We start from the raw sequence: 19,763 nt of genomic DNA, 5'->3' as shown, positions 1-19,763 counted from the left end.
TGGCCTACACTTATCAAAGTGACTTCCCACAGCTTGACATGTAAGTAAAAAAGGAGAGTATTGAAATGTTAGTAAATATAAAATTGAAAAGGAAATTGGAGACACTAACAACTTAAGAAAAAGTTTAATACTTTTCAGCATTCCCACATATTCAAGATAGATGCTATCCCAGATTGCAGTATCGACAAAACTAGAACACTGATAAGACAAACATGTACAAAGCAGTGGCTAAAGGAACACTACATTTTGTACATTTGTCTCTACACTCCCAATCTGGCTATATGCACTCTGAGGCACCATCTTCAAATTGCCCTGAAGATGTGGTCATGTTGAGAAATAAATAATTTTGCTGCTTGGGGTATTTCAGCTTTCCTTTCAAGATAAGAAAAACACAACACATCACAAAATTAAAGAGATACAAGCTCCCTACTGTTGGATTAGAAACTACTTTGGTGAGTCAACATGTAAGAAGCAGACAAAAACACCCAGGCATGCACAAATTTAACATGTGTACACACACGGCCTGGTCAATGGAAGGTAAAAGTTTTAGGAAGAAGTTACTAGCAATAGGACATTATGCAAACCAGAGATATTTAGAAATGTACATCCATACTAATGAATGTTTGCTGGCAAAACATATTTTGAAATGTACTTTTGTGGTGGAAATGCGAGTACTAAGACGATTTAGGCAGAACTGATTTTCCAGAACATAACTGAATTCCTTTTTATTTTCTATTCCTATTATTTTGAAATATATAAACATTTAACGCCGCCAGTTGTTTCTGATCAATTTGAGGGCAGAGTATGAAGAATTTAGGGTGGAATGCTTTGTGTCCACCATGCACCAACCAGCAGTACTCACCATATATTTCTTCCAATTTTCTCCACCCTTTTTTTAAAGAAGCCTCTAGTTCCATCTGTGTAAAATTCAGCTTCTGCACAGGATTATCGAAGAAGACAACACAACTGATACCAGGTTATTACAGCATATCATGGGCAATTTTAGTTTCATTGCAACCAAATTTCTGAATAAGATTTTCAACAAAGGCTTATACATTATCACATTCTTCCGAAGCACCATTCATAATGATAGGTCACATTTTCAAGACATATGGCGTAGGTTCTTTGTTTCAATTTAACTTCAAGTTGTACTACCTAGTCAAGATGGTTTTGATACCAAAGTTAAAAAATGTATGAAATATTGTTCTAAGCATCCAAATATTGTAGTGATAATTTCATAACTGTAGGCTATACAATGGGTATTAAAATACCACACAAACAACTATGGTTCCCTTATCAATCTCATATGTAAACATTGCATTAGGTATTTGGTATTCAACTGCAAAACGTTTCTTACAAACATAATTAAATTTCGCTAGTTTACATATTTTACCTTTGAATACACTCCTTATCTTTTAGTACAGGTTTGCGAGTAATATTATAGACAATAAAAATTATCTACACTAAAACTGATTTTTATGTCTACTAATAAATAATATTTGGAATGTATATGAGACACACACTCCCATGCAAAGAGAGAGAAAGAGAGAGCCAATAAAGTGTAAGTACAATACTCACAGACGCAGGTTTAGGATGGCCACTGGAAGATACATCTAGAAGACTGTCACGGCAAACTACAGAGTCATTTGTTACAGGAGCAGGCTGTAATAGTTGTTCTGGCGGCCTCGGACAATGACTTGCTCCTGGACCAAGTCTCATGACAGGGGTCAAGGAAGGTCTAGATGGAGGTGCTAAACTACAGTCAAATGGTTCTAAATCAAGGTCAGGTAAACACATAGGATAGGGGGATGCACCTCTAGGAGATCTAGGAATAGTTGCCTTTGTCTTTTGTTTGGGACTTAACTGAGTAGGCGATACCCTGCAGCTGAAACTATTTGTGGTAACCTGTAAAAAAATGTCTAGTTAGCATTATTTGCTTTGCTCAATTTTTGACATTCAAATGACCATTTTCATGTGGAAACAGAGATGTTATTCATGCATATTCCAAGTGATGTTTTTAATTGTCATGAAAAAAATAAATATTTCTCTCACTTCTGTAATAGTAGTGTTTCTGCATGTACTGTAAAAGGGAAAGTTGGTCATGTCATCATGACAACTTATCTCTACAGGCTGTTTCTTATTGGGGCAAATGGAGTGGTCCCACAATATATTGTATCCATCTAGCATAAACAAGTGTCAAGTGAATTACAAGACATTCCCTTGTAATATCTTCCAGTAAACGCAAGAACATATTTTGGCATTTCAGTGTTCTTGCACTTAGTATAGTCTTGAAATTCACATAAGAACGCATCACATTCTAAATTTAGAACAGAAATAAAAGTAGAAAGAGAACTGCACATTATTATATGATACATTGCTCACAGAGCTGAACACTATCATGAAAAAAATCCTGTAAAAAGTTCCCCTGTATTTTTTCCACTTTCAATTTCCTCAGCATGTTATATCAGTTCTATACCTTAAAATGAATTTTTACACTATAAAAATATCACCACAAATAAATGGCATCTGCTCGATGAGAAAAGCATAGGTCAAGGGTTCCCAAACATTTTCGTTTCACAGCACCATTAGTGATCTACAAACTGTACATATATAATTTCAATTGGAATTTAGGAAAGCTTTTACTTCAAAGTACGTGATTAGTTATAGTTCCCAGAAAATGTGAGGTAAAACTTCTAATAGAAAATTTACCAACTGCATTTCTGAAAAGGGAGACACTGTACAATCCTTAAAATTACGAGTCCTTAATTAACATAACACACACACATTTGGACTTTACCATACTACTGTACTACTTCCTTCATCAGGTAAATGAAATAAAAAACTTTAGGTGCCAAATATGGTACCGCGTTGTCAAATCTTAAGTTGAGGATTCAGGTTGAGGATAGAAAAGGTAAAAAACTAATGGCATAAAAAACTCCAATGAAAATCTTCACTGGTTAAAAATTCCATGTTAAAAACAAAAACACACAACTAAAACAAATAAAAATCGACGTCTTATTACAGCCCCCTAGTGACTTCCGTCAGTGTTGGGTAGAACACATGGACTGTGAGCACTCCGATGCTACGTTGAAGGGGAAATTTCCCCTCCAGCATTCCCCTCTACTTTCATTTACGTCACCATTCCAAGGTGAACTCCTCTCTTCTTTGACGGCCCTCACAACCTCGGGAGTGACATGAAAACCTATTTTAGTGTCGGTATTTATCGCTTTATCCCACTTTTTAAGAAAAGCGATCCAACCTTCCTCCAAATTACCATCATCTCTGTAAAGCTTGTTCATTTTTCAGTGCATATAAATGCAGCTTCATAAACATTTAATTTATTCTCCTCTTTCCTAATTACTTCCCTTTTTATAATCCTATGTCCGCTCATTATATGTTCGGATAGGCCTGTTTTGGGTACCCCTTCCTTAATATCTTTATCATGTTCATCACAGTCCATGTGTTCTACCCAACACTGATGGAAGTCACTAGGGCGCTGTAACAGGTCATCGATTTTTATTTGTTTTAGTTGTGTGGTTTTTGTTTTTAACAGAGAATTTTTAACCAGTGAAGATTTTCATCGGAATTTTTTATGCAGCAAGTTTTTTACATTTTCTATCCTCAACCTGAATCCTCAACTTATGATTTGACAATGCGGTACCATGTTTGGCAAGTAGTACAGACTTCCGAAACGTCTTTTTGAACTATTCCTACTCACTCACGTAAGTTATTTATATAGTTTTATCTGTATTGGTAGTGAGTAAAACACACCATTGTAAAATGTCTTTAATTCTAAAAATACAAATAGAAATGCAATAGTTTTTACCTTCCAAGCTGAGAAATTATATTAGCGAATGATGCAAAAAATATGGTTCTACAGATGGAAATTCCTTTAATTCTTGGAATTATGTGGGCAGAGTAAATTTTGGTGGGTTTATTAGTGGAGTCGTAAAGTATATATGTAACAATAATACACAATATTTTCAGCAAGTTCTTGAAATTATGGTGCATATTTTGGCAATTTTAGCACTCTAGTTATTACTGCTGATTTTATACCAAATCTCAAACTTAAGAAATAGATTTTGTCAGAACTTACATTTCTTAACTTAGTCAGTTTTAGAAGCAAGCTGACAAAACACAAATAGCAAGTATTTTTCCTTGCTAACCCTGATTTCCACATAAGTGGGTTAAATATTGTTCCATATTTTTCATTTAAAAAAAATGTACATTCATTCTTGTAATGAATTCTGTCATTTCTTGTGAATACACACATGGACATACATATGTACTACAGGGTGGCCCAAAAGTCCTGCACCATAGGTGTATAACGATAAATGTGAAATGTTTGCGATTTCTTCTTGCAGGTGTACACTGGCCATATCAAGTACTCCTTTACCCTCCCCCTCCCGAACAGAGCCCCAGCTAAACGAAAAACCATGGTTAAGGTCTCCAGACAGCCAACACTGATTGGAGCAACACACACAATTTCTTACCGCACTACTGTAAGATGCACATCCTTGAGGCGAACACTCCTGGAAATCAAGAGCAAATGAAAAAGGAAGCTTTCTTTTCTTCTTTTTTCCTTACATTCGATGACCTGTAATAAGGAGCAAGTCAATACGCTTGCTTTACTTGACAGCAATACTGATGCCCGTGCTGTGATATGAAATTATCAGGTGTGTGAATTCGTGAGCGTGGTGTGTGCGCAAGGGGGTTGGGATAGGGGGCAGAGAGACACGCATGCGTTCATCGAAATGTAAGACACACATGTCAAACTCTTGACCCACACCGCTGACTTACATGGCAGAGTGGTAAGCAAAGCACACTACGTCGCCAAGGAGCCTAATTCGATTGCCAGCTGCCTGGGAATGGGTGTTCTTTAGGAGTGTCCCTTCATCAATTTCACCATATCGTCACTCATCATCATCTTTGTGATTAGCCAATAGTGGCAGAAAAGTGAAGAAAATAAACAAAAGCAATCAATCAATCAGTCGTAATCCCCACCGACACTTTTCTCATACGTAGCACCAAAAAAGTCTCTACATGAATCCCTCCCACTCACTCTTAAATATAACTCAGGTCTTCTAATGGCTGTTAATATATTTTTAAAAACAGAAAAAGAAAGCAGGAATGATTTCCTGATTACATGAGTTTCGTGATGAAAAATTTGTAAAAAGTTTATCAAGCAATTAACATGCAGGCCTCCCCGATGTTGTAGTGGTAATATCGTCCCTTGTAAACGAGGAGTTCGGTTTCGATAACCGGTGGAGGCACATAGTGATTTGGGTCCCACTAGTCTGTCAGCATAAGAAGTAGAATTAAACAACATCCAAACAAACTAATTTAGCTGCTGTAATTATTGAAATTAATATGTGGCTAAATTTGCCAATATTAAGAACATTTTAAAATTTCATATCAATAAAGTAACACTAATAATGGAATATAATGCAACCCAACATAAATAACTAATTTTGATTTTAATTTCTGTATTTAGCATAAAATAAACTAAATCTCATATTTCTGAAAAAAGAGAGCCTAAAATTTCAAACAGTCCTCCGTGGCCGTTCTGTCTAAGGCACTGTGCTTTGGACTCTGACTGCGGGATGGCAGGGGTTTGAGACCACATGGGTTTAGTATATGGGTTCTCAGCCTGTGTCTAGGACCGGTGGCAACCCACCATCATGAGGAAATTGGAGAGCTACAAGTGAGTAGTGTAACCCGGTCTGGGAATCTCTTATAACGGCTGAGGGTTCAACGTGCTGACTCCACGTCACCCCATTACCGGTTGAAGATCTCCACACCTCTATGTAGGATTGTGGGAGGGAGACATGCAGTCGGGAGATAGACCAAGGCCCTTCCAGGGCTGTAGAGCCATGTATTGTTAAAATTTCCATCATTCTTTTAAATTCATTTTCCGTTTGATTTGTTTTGAAGATACATTCATGTCTATCCAAGGTTTTAACCTGGGACCTGTGACCTCGTAACGCATTATCCTTACCACTCCGAAGGACGGCAAAAATATATTCATATTAAGTTCATTAGGCAAAATGACTTCAGTCTGTAGAACATCATGTAACTAGTGAGGAACTCTCAACATGTGCAAACAGATGCCCAAATTACAAGCAAAGAAGTGCACACGTGTAGAGGATACATTTTTCTACCCAAGGCAAAGCACCTCGATCACTTACAAACCTGTAAAATACCCCCCCCCCCCCCCAATTGCAGGATAAAGCCATACGTTTTGGTTTAATTGAATTTTCATCTCTGTCATATGATTTCTGGCCAGATGTGAGCCTAACTACTAATGGTATTTACACCTCCCTGTCACTTACAACCAAACAGACAAAAAACCCTGGTAACATGTTGAATATTTCTTGAAATATACATGTGAGATGTAACTAAAATTTTGGAATATATTAAATATGACTGTCCCCCACAAAATATTAGCCCCCCATCTATAACTCGCCAGATATGCCTCTCTCTCTCTCTTTAATATACTAAGGACCATACCAAATTTAACTTCACAGATTGCAGTTTCACGGATATTGCTAATTATTATTTTACCTAGGTACTGTATATATTTAAAATTTACACTGACACACATCACTACTATTTTCCGTGGACCAGACTTTGAGATGTCTTCTATCTCTCCAGAAACTGGCATTTTTCTTATTTAACATCGCTTCTCTCTGCCACTCTTTCCCAGTCGCAAGGATGAAAATGAACACTCGTTGGGTGTCATTGGTGAAAGGGCACTCCCAACGGACACATCTACGTCCAAGCCAAGACTCAAATCCAGAATCTTCGATGAAGAGATCATGAAGAGACAACTAAGGCAGCAAAGGTTTTTGTTATTTTATACGTCGCTTTTTCATCTCCCATGTTAATCTCGACGATGAGAAAGGATGAATTGATGAAATAACGATAGCACAAAAACATTCATGACTGACCAGGGTTTGAACCTGGGACCTCTGGCTTCACAATGCATTACGTTGTCCACTTGTTTTCAGATGTATTGATTTGGCTCTAATTCCCCTACATTAGTTGCAATAAACATATTTTTTGTAACAAGATCAACACGTCAAATGCTGTTTTCAAACTGACACTAAAAATCATCTAAGAGATTATGTGTGTGAGCGAACACACACAAAAACACCAGATAGACACATTTGTCACTATCATATAGAAATCCTAATTCCCACAGATAGATGTAGATTCATCCTAGTGTTGCATTTGTAAAGCCGCACTTCTTTTCCTAGTATGGTGACATTACAGTGGAATGATCCTGTATTAAACTGTAGATCAGTCGTGGTTAGTAGATCTGCATGAAGTAGTTTTCAGGTAAAATAAATGGTGTTATACTCGATATTGCCGGCACGTATGAATAAAATCAGAACACATTCATGGTTGGGCACACGCAAAATGAAATGTATATATGTGAACATATCTGCAACCGCATCACTAATGTATTTGTATTTTTGGTTATATAGAGTCACTTTTCTACCACTTCTGGCTAACGCGATGATCAGGATGGATAATAATTCGATGAAATTGACAAAGGGAAGTTGACAAAAAACATCCATGAGAAGCCATGAATCGAACCCAGGAACTTTGGTGGCAAGATTTAAAATACACTACGTAATGCCTTCGGCTATCGAAGTGAAGTGTTTGCGTTTTGACAATGGTGGCCAACACATTAAACAAATACAGCCTATGGTGTGGGACTTTTGGGCCACCCTGCAGAATGAATTTTAAAAAAATGTTTCTCCTTTTGCGTCTGCATTTCACATGCTTCTTCAAGAGGGACATAGGTTTGAGAGAGAGTGAGAGGGAGTGAGTGTGCATGTGTGTGTTTTCCTGTACAGGTTTATACCTCATCCAATTATTCTTACATGGTAACCTCCTGAATATGCATCATGAACATGAGCATATGTACATAGAGACAAAAAGATGATCTAAGGTATGTATGACCTTCCTTTAGTTATACAAATATTGAACATGCTTTGTAAAAATAATAGTAATGAATGTAGAATACTTACTTTCAATATATCGGAATTATTATCAACAGTCAACACATTCTTCACTTCACTGTCCAACCCTGAAATAACCTCACAATTCTCAGGTGCATTTCTTCTTCCAGGACCAACTTTTCTTTTCTGACACGAATGGGCTCTGCATGATTCAAACAGCGCACACTGTTTACATGCTTCCGAGTTCAACACAAAATACTGCTTATTTGAATTAATACAATTTTCTTTCCTGTCACTTCTCTTCTTATTTGAGCTCTGTGAATCAGTCAAAATCCCTCCTCCAGACACATCAATTGTGAGTGGCTGCATGACCGGAAGAATCCCCGCGACTGAGTTAGGTGTTGTAACTCTACAAGGTGCAGACACAGTAGGAGTTTGTGCTTTGGTCGTAAAAATCCGTAACGAACAATTCCGTGCACCACCAGATATAGTTGGTGTTATGACGGCCGTTGTCACAACAGCTGCCGTACTGCCTACCAATGGGCTGGACTTTGTAACGAGTGACGGAGCGGGCATGGGTGATAACGCAGAAGGTGTGGGTTGAGGAGGTTGAACCGAGTTCTGTATTACTACAGGAATGCTTCCAGGCAGCTTGTCAGTAGGCGGCATCTTAGTAGCAGTCACACTGCACACAACAGTCTGTGGTGGAACACTGCCAGTTGTCTTTTCAGGTATACACTGTGATGTCAGTTCTGATTTTGTCGAAACTGTTTGTTGGTTCTTCTTCGACTTCACTTTTGTACCAGGTCGTGCAGTTACATTCTTTTCTCCACTGTCAACTATCTTCAATCTATCTGGCTTATGCCGCAATTCTACAATGATGAGAGAAAAAACAAGAGCATATTAAGTTTGGAATATAGTATTTTCATGTAATTTAAATTATAAACAAACATTATTTTAGCAATGCTCCCATGAAAACAATTCAATAGTCAAAGTATGAAGAATGAAGTTTGTGGACACTCACTAAAATGCATGCACACATGCTCACTTCTTCTCCCTCCCCGTCACTCTCTCTCTCTCTCACATACACACACACAAATATGCAAGACAAATCTGTAATGTCATAACAAAGTAATACTTTCAAAACAGATAACATATTGCACAAACATTCATCATCTTTTTATAAACACATATAGGAAGCTGAAATATAATACACCATGCTAATATGATAACGTGGGCAGGCAGAAAAATATCAATAGTATAATTTTGTCTGGAGAGATTATCTTATTTCCTTGTGTATATAATATGTATGCATATCCTGTATATTATGGATGGGACATTTTAGTTAGTATTCTATTGGTATTGGCCAGCATAGGCTTGTAAGTGTACCACTAGAATTGCAAATAATTTCCCTCGTGTGATATTGATATTTCTATACATAGCCTGTAACGGAGGGTACAATTCTTTTCTTTTGCAACTACTACTTCTTTTCTTTTTTCTAAGGCAAAACCTATTACAGTCACCTGTTTATAGATATATTAAAAAGGAAGGTGAATGAACCATTCAGGAACCTCTTGAAACATTTGGCATCCCTATTGGATTGGTACATATTGGTACCAGCAAACTTTATATTGAGGAAAAAAAATCATATTCAAGGTGGAAATTACTACTGTACTTTTTATTTGCAACTGCCTACAATGTTTTCTTTGATTCCTTTTTATCTCTGCCTGCTCTCTACCTTTCCTTGCATTGAGCTGAGTGGGGGACAGATGTAGATTTTCAGTTATGGAATTTTGAGAGAGAGCAAATACATCTAAAGTGAATGAAAAAACCATGTGAAGGAGCAAATTCCGTTTTGAACCCTCAAAAAATGATATAACTGCAATAAACAAATTTAAAGAATTAAAAACTATGTCTTCTGTTTCCAACTGAAAGCAAATTGACTAGTAGTATGTTCAGTGCTAAACATACTTTTCATACTTTGAGCTATCTATTGGTATTGGGGGGGGGGGGGTGCATGTATGTTTATCAGTAAAATTTGCCAACAAATTGGCTGATCCAATATTTCTATAAAGAGCATACAACTTCAAGCAAAATCAGTTCTCTTTTGAATATAAAGGTAAAATTCACATGTCCAAGTTTTATACAGTAAATGTCTAAATAACACATGTATTTTGCAAAACCAAAGGCATATGAATTTTCCCATTATATTCATAAAAAATAAAAACAAAAAATGGCAGAATTTCACGCTGCAAATATTAAAACCTGATAAGACTTATTGCTTCTGTTCCTTGTGAACAAGCATTCTGGATGTGGTTGTGTTTTGAATAGATTGCACTTTTATTAACATTGACCACTTCTAGGGCTGACAATCCAATGTACCGGTATTTATCTTTTCAGCAGATACATGCTTATGGTTTGAATTTTTTATCATAGATAACTGGCTGATACTTTTTCTAAATTCCGATTATACCAACTTTTTGTGAGTTCAAATATCCTTGGAATTAGGCAAAGATATATAAAATTAAATATGTTGCCATGTATTGTGGCAGAGGTGGCTTTTGTGAATAACCTTTAGTGGACGAGTGTGAATATATTTACCAGAATGTGTATTCTGCAAAGGACAAGTACTAAACATGTTTACAGCCTCCACATGGCAGCAATTAACACATCATTTCTTCAAAACTACACATGATATTTCTGTTCTGTCTTTTTTGTTCATTTCTATACATATGAAGGTATGATATATTCGAATCATAAAACAACACATTTATTGATAAGGTTTTCTCAGGATATCAACCAGGTGATATGAGACACACAATTCCTGAAGATAAAGAGTGAAGCTTATCCGGAAATCATTGGGTTGATATCCTGCGAAAACCTCATCATCATTCGTTTCCAGGAAAGATTCAAGAATATATTTATTGTTACTTTTATTAACCGCTTGCCTTATTATCCTGAGTAAACTCGGGTAGCTACTAGGTGCACTTTTTATATTATCGCCGAGTACATTTTGTTCCATTTTTTTTATCCCGTACAAACTCGTGAGAGGTCCTCTGCCGTGAAGTAGTTAAATGTCCACTTGGAAGCAGCACCTTACTCAGCTTGATGCTTGGAATGTGTAGTAGAGTGAGAGATGCTAAGGCAAGAAGATTGGCAGTGAATAAAGTTACTACCGCCCAGATTGCAATACCACCTTATGTGTAGCTCGATGCTACAGAGTTCACCACACTGTGCATATCTAATCATTTCAGATTCAGAACTGCAATTTGTACAATTTTAAAAACATATGTACAACATTTAAAGGCAAGATATTATGTTTACGTTTATTATGACAAAAATGTATATCCTTCATTAGCCCGAGTATATTTGGGATAATAAAATTTGTTCATTATATGTACATCTATATACACGCAAAATGTTTAGAAGTGAGTGAACTTAATTGTTTAAACTTCCATTTCATACATACAATATTTAGAAGAATTACATTATCAACTTTTTGTAAAAATAGTTCTCTTACATTATGTTTATGAAAAATGAACATTTTTCATGCATATGTGTGTAGTTCAAGTTAACTCAAGATAATAAAACATAAGTTTTATACATATAGATATTCTATCTACTTAGCTATATTTCAGGTAAAATATGTATTCTTAGTAACGAGCATACAATATAAAACAAAGAAACGGGATTTACAAAATTCCAAAATTTGGGATCCAATTTTGAAAATTAATTTCTAAGGCAAGCAGTTAATAGTTTGAAAATATCCATTTTCCCCCCACACAACATTACAGGATAGAATTTAAAAATGTGCTTTTTGTTGATATATTTTACTTTTCTATGAAATAATGAGAACACAAGAACTTGTTCACAATGACAATTAGAGGTCCAGTGCAAAATGTCCAATTTTCAAAATTACCCCAAAATTAGGTTTTTCTTAAAATTTTGCATACTTTAAATTGCGGGATGGGCATTGCATGTCCTCAAAGAGTGATCCTTTGTCATGCTTCCCTGCAAATTTGATCCATCCAGCGTGCATAGAAGCAATTTTCTAAATTTTTCCTTATAAGATGGCAACACTGCTTTTCTTGAACATCGGTGTTATGTTTTCCCCTAAGGAGTATCAGCCTATTTTCAATGCAACTTTGCATGTTGTGGGAATGCACCAATGCTACATACTAGGGTTGTCAAATCTGGATAAAATTTTATCCTGTTATCAGATATTTTTTATCCAGATTTCAAATATCTGGATATTTGGATTATCTGAAACATACAGATATCCGAATGTGTGCATTATCCAGTATTATTGTTACTCAGGTTTATGTGCTCTCCGCATATTATTTTATTCATCACATTCATGTTTCTACTGTACGGATTCTCTACAAATCCATCATCAAATCTGTCTGCTTATCTGCTTTACAGATTCTATGCATATTTTAAAATGTTTATCTATTTTGAATTACTAACTTCAGTATAAATGCAAAACGTTTTCTGCCATAACAAAAACACTTAAATGAGACACAGTTTAGTACATAACATTCTCAGTTTTGGGGTCCCAATCCCTATTTGGTAACATTTTCCTTAATTCCAGACACCATTCTTACCAGAAAAACTTACTGAATTTGATAGAGTAAATAGCAATCTGCACACACAAATTATCTGAATACTCAGATATCAGTAATAACCATATTGGTATGATATCCGAATTATCCATTGCATTCAAAATGGATATTGGATAATTTGAAAGACAAATTTTATTGCCATCCCTACTACATAATACATTTTTTGTTCACTTTGATCTATTGTGACGGTCACAGGGGTGTGCTGATTACAATTTCAATATTATTCTTAACCTTCATTATTGGGAGGTACAATGCATACATTTTACATCTGCTAAAAACCCTGTCAATTCTGGGGGGAAAAGAGATATTTCATTTCTCTATGACAATCAGTTCTCTCAAGCTAGGATTTCTTTTTGGTACTTTGTGGCAAGTTTGAAAAACATGTGCCTGGAAAGTGTTCATCCAGATATGCTATACGCATGGGAGAGGCTCTCATTCTCTAAAGGTTAAATGACAAGTCTATTTAAAATTCAATAAAAATGTAAGCAAAACTCAAGTAGATAGGTCCAGCATAGTTGCAAAGGGTATGTTTACACATGAACCATTGTAATATGATATATAATCTATGCGATCAGAAGTATCTGGACACCCACCTGAAAATGAAGTACAAGTTTGGCCCGCCCTCCGTCGGGAACACTGGCAGTCAATATGGTGTTGGCCCATCCTTAGCGTTGATGACAGCCTTCACTCTCACAGGCATACTTTCAATCAGGTGGCGGAAGGTCTCCTGGGGAATGGCAGTCCATTCCTCATTGAGTGCCAAAATGAGAAGATGTATCGATGTGGGCCGGTGTGGTCTAGCATGAAGTTGGCATTCCAAAACATCCCCCCCCCCCCCCCCCGAGATGTTCTGTGGGATTCAAATCATGACTGCGCAGGCCAGTTCATCAGTGGGATGATGATGATGTCAAACCACTTCCCCACAAGCCCTACAGTAGTCAACGTAAGCTTGTGCCGTGACATTGCCACGTAAAACAACAAAAGGCCAAGCCCCTCCAGGAGAAACATAGCCACACTGTAACCCCGCCACCCCAGAATTTCACTGTAGGCACTATACAGGTCCTTCACTAGGCATTTGCCACACCCACACCCTACCATCAGATCACCACATTGTGTACCGTGATTCATCACTCCACAATGGTTTCCCACTATTCGATGGTCCAGTTTCGACACTCCTTGCGGCCTCCCCGATGGCGCAGTGGTAACGTCATTGTCTTGTAATCAAGGGGAACCGGGTTTAATACCCGGTGGAGACACATAGTGGTTCGGATCCCACTTTAAACTGTAGGTTCAGTCCCAATTAGCCTTACTGTGCATAAAGTGGACTTAAAACACCAACTCAATCAATGAATCAATGCTCCTTGCACAATGCGAGGCGGCTTTTGGTATTTGCCTGTGTGATGCTTGGCTTATGGGCAGCTTGTCAGCCATGGAAACCAAGTTGCCGCACCTCGCGCTGAACAGTCATGGTACTTGGAGTAGATCCTGATGCAGTTTGGAATTCCTGTGTAATGGATGATTGATGATTACATTGTACGACCCTCTTCAACACTTGACGGTCTCTGGAGGTCAACATGGGAGGTCGGCCTGCATGCTTTCGGGTTGTACATGTCCCTTCAAGTTTCCACTTCACTCTAACATCAGAAAGAGTGGACCTAGGGATGTTTAGGAGGGTGGAAATCTCACACACAGACTTCTTCCACAAGTGGCACCTGACCACGTTGAAAGTCCAAGACTTCCTCAAACCATCCCATACTGCTGTTTTGCACTGTCTGCAGACTACTGAGATTGCTGACCATGTGTTCCATGTGGTAGATGGCAGTACTGTGTTGCCCTCCATGATAAACACACACTTCGTGGTGTGTCTGGATACTTTTGATCACATAGAATATATATCACATAATTTTAACATTGTGAAAGTACATCAGTTTTGAGTTCACTGATTACTTTGGATAAAATTGCAGATAAATTTATCAAACTTTCATCTAGTAGACGGGTGGATAAAAATCATATTTTTTATTTAAAAAAATATTCTTGATTTTTTAATCTAAATCGGATTTTTTCATTTTTTTCAAAAAACCACTGAAACTTGCTTGCATTTTTTTGGCACCTTACATACAGATATGTTTTTTTTTTTATAGAAAGGCTTCTTCTGGAAATGGCCCTGTAAAATATTTGAATGGTTTGATTAAAGCAAATAAAAATATATGTTAATATACATTTTTCTGTTTCTGATACTGTATACATGAATCTACTATGGAAATGTTTGTTGAGTGTGTTAATGAAACTATAATAATTTCAGTATCAATGAAAATAAAACATTCTGGATGTACTCTATAATTTGTACCTTAAAATATCTTTTAAAATCTTTGTAGCTGAATTTTGGCAATTTTTTTAATGACAGTTTGCAAAATATCAGCTGCCATGTTTATTTACAGTTTAACGATAATGACACTATTTATGGTTTTACATGATTAGTATTTTGTATATTTTTCTGCACAAAATGTTTGCTAATTTTGCATATAAATGTTATTGAATTTTAAAATTAAGATAAATTTAAGTGTGTTTACACATTGCACTTCCTCTCGTACGAGCTTCACCCCATCAGTACATTTGTTTGCCTCCTTTCCCTTCTTAAGAGCCAATAAACACTATTAACACTTAGTGTGCTAATCACGTATATATACGGAGTTCCCAAACTCCTCTAGTGTGCGGATGAAGTATATATACAGAGTTGAATTCAAAATTTATTTCAACGGACATTTGCCGTACATTTACAAAGTTAGCAATCCTGAGTAATGTTTGGACATTGTACTTCCTCACACTGCCTCTAGATGGTGGGCAGATGCTCATAATGGTTCTGTTTGCGTCCTTGTCTGATAGTGATATGCTTGCTTCCCTTTTCTACAGTTAGGGGGGTGGGGGGACAAGGAGGGGCATTTGCCCCCCCAATTTTTGCCACTTTTGCCCCCGCACTATGCTAAATCTTATCTACAAAGGGAAATATACTGTCCTTGCCCTCCCCAAGTTTTGGGACACTGCATGTCATATATCTTGTCAACTTTTTATTTTTAGTACATTTCATATCATTTATGATGAAACGTCCAAGGTAGCCATGTGGTTATAATGTAACATATCATATATCAAAATAAAGATATGGTCAGCATTCTTGGGACGGAAAGCGACTTAGAGGTCAGCACTCTAAGTGTTAAATGATTACGAGATTAATGTACTTTCACCAAAAATGATTCGGATATCTACAAAATCCATGTGTACATTATTCCATAAATTAATTATTTATTTAAATCAATCCACCTTGTCTAGTAGCCAAAAAATCAACTTTACTACTAAGCTAATACATCTGAATATCATTCTACTTACCCATATGATGAGTAAGCCCTTGGGGCTTCACTATTTTACCACACAGTTCACATGTCACTACGTAGAAGTCATCTTGTTCTGGACAAAATCCAAACAAAATCATGTCTGAAATTTAAAAAAAAAACACATGAAGAAACAATATAATTTGTAATGACAAAAACATATTCAAGGATGTAATTTTACCAGAAAATTTACACAATTTGATGCACAATTCTTGGCATGTTTTTCTGTATCAGTTATATGTTTACCATTTCAAAATATAGTTTGCTAACAATCTAATTTTACTTTTACTTTACACATTCTGCAATGAGAGCATATTTCGTCACCTTTCAATTCATGCACATCAATAACAACTCAATTTAGTCATAGCACAAATAATAAATTCCAAACAGGGGAATAGCATTATAAACACACATTCACTGTCCAAAAAGGCATGCAAAAAATTATTTTTATGACAATTTTTATTTCTAGATGTTTGACAGTACAAACTAAATATGTTTCTACCTGTCATTTGGAGTTCGTAGATAATATTTTATTTAAGTGATCACATGCACACAAAAGAAGAGTTGCAAAAAGGTCTGCTTTTTTGACATTTTGGTACTACTTTACTATACCGGAGACACCTATCAATGATTTATTTCACAATTTTTGACATTGCTAATGTACTATTCTGCATTGCGGAACATTTCTTTACGTGAAATAATGAATTTCTAACGAAAAAATTCACGATAGCCCCACGAACCATCACAGGGATGAGGTATGCCTACTAGGTTAGGTTAGGCCTGTTAGGTTAGGTTCCATTAGCACTCCTTTCGTTCAATTTAGCATATACGGACAACATCGGAATTACAAATTCCACGGCATCTTCCACACCCGGCAACAACTTCACGATGCATCCTCGACACGTCATCTTGTAGCAGCAGCAATAGCATGTATTGTGCTCTCGTGCAGAAAGCAAATGGCAGCAGCAGCAATAGCATGTCGGAAATAGATTTTCATAGAAAACCACATGCATTCGCATTAAAATGGATCAAAACTACATTCCCGAACATCAACAACGCTACAGAAAATGATTTGCGTAAGTACTTTCTCCTGTAAATTTGAAGAAATCCGTCTCCGGTATAGTAAAGTGTTACAGACATTTTTGCCAATTGAGACTAACCCATTTCACTCAAACTTTCATTTGAGAGTTAACAGGTTCATAATGCCATATTTTGTAAATAGTTTAATAATTTTAAATGGTGTAGCAGCTGAGAGGCTGATATTGGTCACTGCTTCTAGTTACTAATTTGATTTTGTTGTGTATGTATATAATACATTTTGAGGCCTTGCCTCATATTCACAGAAGAGACGAACATGCGACTAGGCCACAAAATATTCTACTATTTTTGTTTGTGGTAAGTTTGTACTGTCTCCTACCTTACATATTTTTGTTTATCTAACACTATTCTCATAATGAAAGAGTACCAAGTTCGATCCCCAGTTGAGACCCATTGCATAGAGGGTTCGTATTCCATTTTCAAACTGTAGGCCCAGTCCTGATCAGTCAATCTGAGCAAAGAATGGACATGAAATAAACTTGCACATGTTTGTGCCTCTCATTTTTTTATGTCATCCAATTGAAAGGTTGATGTCATAAAATTTAAAACAAATGCTAATAGCAAACTATTACAGGTTTGATCACAATACGCATGCAGAAATGCACATATAGCCCATTTAATAATTAAGATGAGTATAAGGGGGTCAAGATTTAACTTGACATGCAGAGCCCAACGCTACTTATAATTGTGAGTACAGTTCTTTAGATTAGGTCATTGAAGGGGTTTCCCCGATGACAAAGTAATGCTGTCACCTTGTAATTAAGTGCATTAGGTGGACAAAATTCCTCACTACTTGAACCATGGCTATGCCATAGCCACTAAAGCCATTAAGTCGAATTATACATGATACACTTGAAAGCCAGAATAAAAGTATCTTGTTACTAAACAGAAATGTAGAGTTGGAAGTGGTCAGAAAAAAACTTTTTTTTAAAAAAAAAAACCTTTTTCTTCTGCATTTTTTTTTCTTTAAAAAAAGTGTCTGAAATCAATTAAAATTCAGGAGTTGGCAGTATTTTTCTTGTTCCAGGTTTTTAGTTTATCTCCCTACTGTAAAATACACATTCATTTCTAAATATACACTACAATTTACAATATGAAATTCATAGCTTGACGTAAACAGTGTTTTAAAAAAAGCTGGCATTTTTTGAATGGGTGTTATCTTTATATTCTGGTACGCTTATTTGCAGGGCCCGGGACTTTATGTCCTAGAAAAGTGTAAAATATGTATGTAAATATGTCAGAAAAAAATAAAAATATGTCTTAAAAATTGAAAAATATGTCAGAAAAATGAAAAAAAACCTAGTGAATCCCAAATATATGCAAAGCAGAACTTCCTTTTCTTCATTTACAATTCAATTCTGGGTTTTCCACGCAATATCAACAAAGTTCGGATGGTGTATTAAATGAAATTAGAATCTCTTTCATGTAGAATACGAGGAGGAACATTGGAAAAATCGCGGCACTTATTGCGCAATTATCCTCAGTTGTATTTACTATTCTGCCACATTTTACCTATTTGTTGGAAGTGTAATTTTTAAATTTATATACAAGAAAAGGCAGAGTTTTCAGAAAAAATTACTGTATTCAATCTGCATACAAAATTTTTGTTAAAACATGCCTCACACACAAAGGAAATATTTAAAAAAATTATCATACGTAGGCATATAAACGAAGAAAGTTCATAAATTTTTAATTTTACTAACCTCAAGCATTGCAGTGAAAAACTAAAATTCTCTTCAGGTTCTCTACCGTAAAACTTCGCCTGTTACCTACCAGCAGCGCTTTGTAGCATGAGAATGTACATTCCACGGAACACGATGTAACTGGAGCAAAGCTAAAAAATGCTACATCTGCAGGTGTCAAATCTTCCTCAACACTTTCCAGAGTTGATCTTTCGTCACTGCTCACGACACCGGCGATGGTGGTGAAAGTGATGAATCCAGGATTGTTGATCAAGATGGTTCTGTATTTCTCTCTAACCAAATCTACTGTTTGCCCCCTCACTATTGACAATTTTGTTTTTATGTCTTCTATAATTTGAAGTGAGTCATGCACACTTACACCATTTCTCTCCAATTGCTCAATGCACGACACGAGGAACGCGAAATTCGCAGAAATGTAAGCAATATCGTCTTTCAGTTCTGTATTTTGAAGTAATTGCTGAACAACACTAACAGATGCGGCACCTTCACTTTCAAAACCAGTAACTACTTCGGAAAGAATGTTAAGATTGGTGCAGTAATATTGAACTGCTGAGAGGCATGTTCCCCACAGCGTCACCACTGGCTGTGGTGGCGAAGGAATATCTGGTGCAGCTTCCTTAAGCGCTTGGCCTCATGATGGGCACTTCAAGAAGATTTTTTTCATGTTTGACACAAATCGATCTACCTTGGGATACCTTGATCGAATTTCTTCGAATAGTCTATGAAGTCCATGTGCCAGGTAAGTTATGTGGATCATTTTTGGATATAGAACCCGTAAGGCTTTGCCTGCCTTCAACATATACCTAGCTGCATCGGTTACATGTAACAGAATCCTATCACGTGGAATACCTTCAGGAAATAGTATCTGCATTGAGTTTTCAATGAAACTAGTGATTGTTGAATGGTTTACCTTCTCCAGCTGATCAACATGCACAAGGAATATTTCTATTGTCTGTTCCGTTTCTAAAACACCCACCACAAGATTTG

The 19,763-nt window shown here is 36.4% G+C and overlaps 1 protein-coding gene across 2 annotated transcripts in view; it reads right to left on the bottom strand.

Moving 5' to 3' along the window:
• LOC145983982 (uncharacterized) overlaps window positions 1-19,763 on the bottom strand; it is a 69,732-nt gene that overhangs the window by 41,207 nt on the left and 8,762 nt on the right. For both annotated transcript variants that reach the window (XM_083117224.1, XM_083117225.1), the window contains exons 3-5: window positions 15,974-16,078; window positions 8,040-8,842; window positions 1,579-1,905 (exon numbers count right to left, since the gene is read on the bottom strand). In XM_083117224.1, the coding sequence (XP_082973350.1) occupies window positions 1,579-1,905; window positions 8,040-8,842; window positions 15,974-16,078 (1,235 nt within the window). The remainder of the gene's footprint in view (window positions 1-1,578; window positions 1,906-8,039; window positions 8,843-15,973; window positions 16,079-19,763) is intronic.

This window comes from Lepisma saccharinum, chromosome 2 (genome assembly GCF_977018435.1).
Source record: "Lepisma saccharinum chromosome 2, izLepSacc3.1, whole genome shotgun sequence".
In the NCBI taxonomy this organism is placed as follows: Eukaryota; Metazoa; Arthropoda; class Insecta; order Zygentoma; family Lepismatidae; genus Lepisma; species Lepisma saccharinum.
Note: the sequence above shows the minus strand (reverse complement) of the source record. Positions and strands in the feature narration are given on the sequence as shown.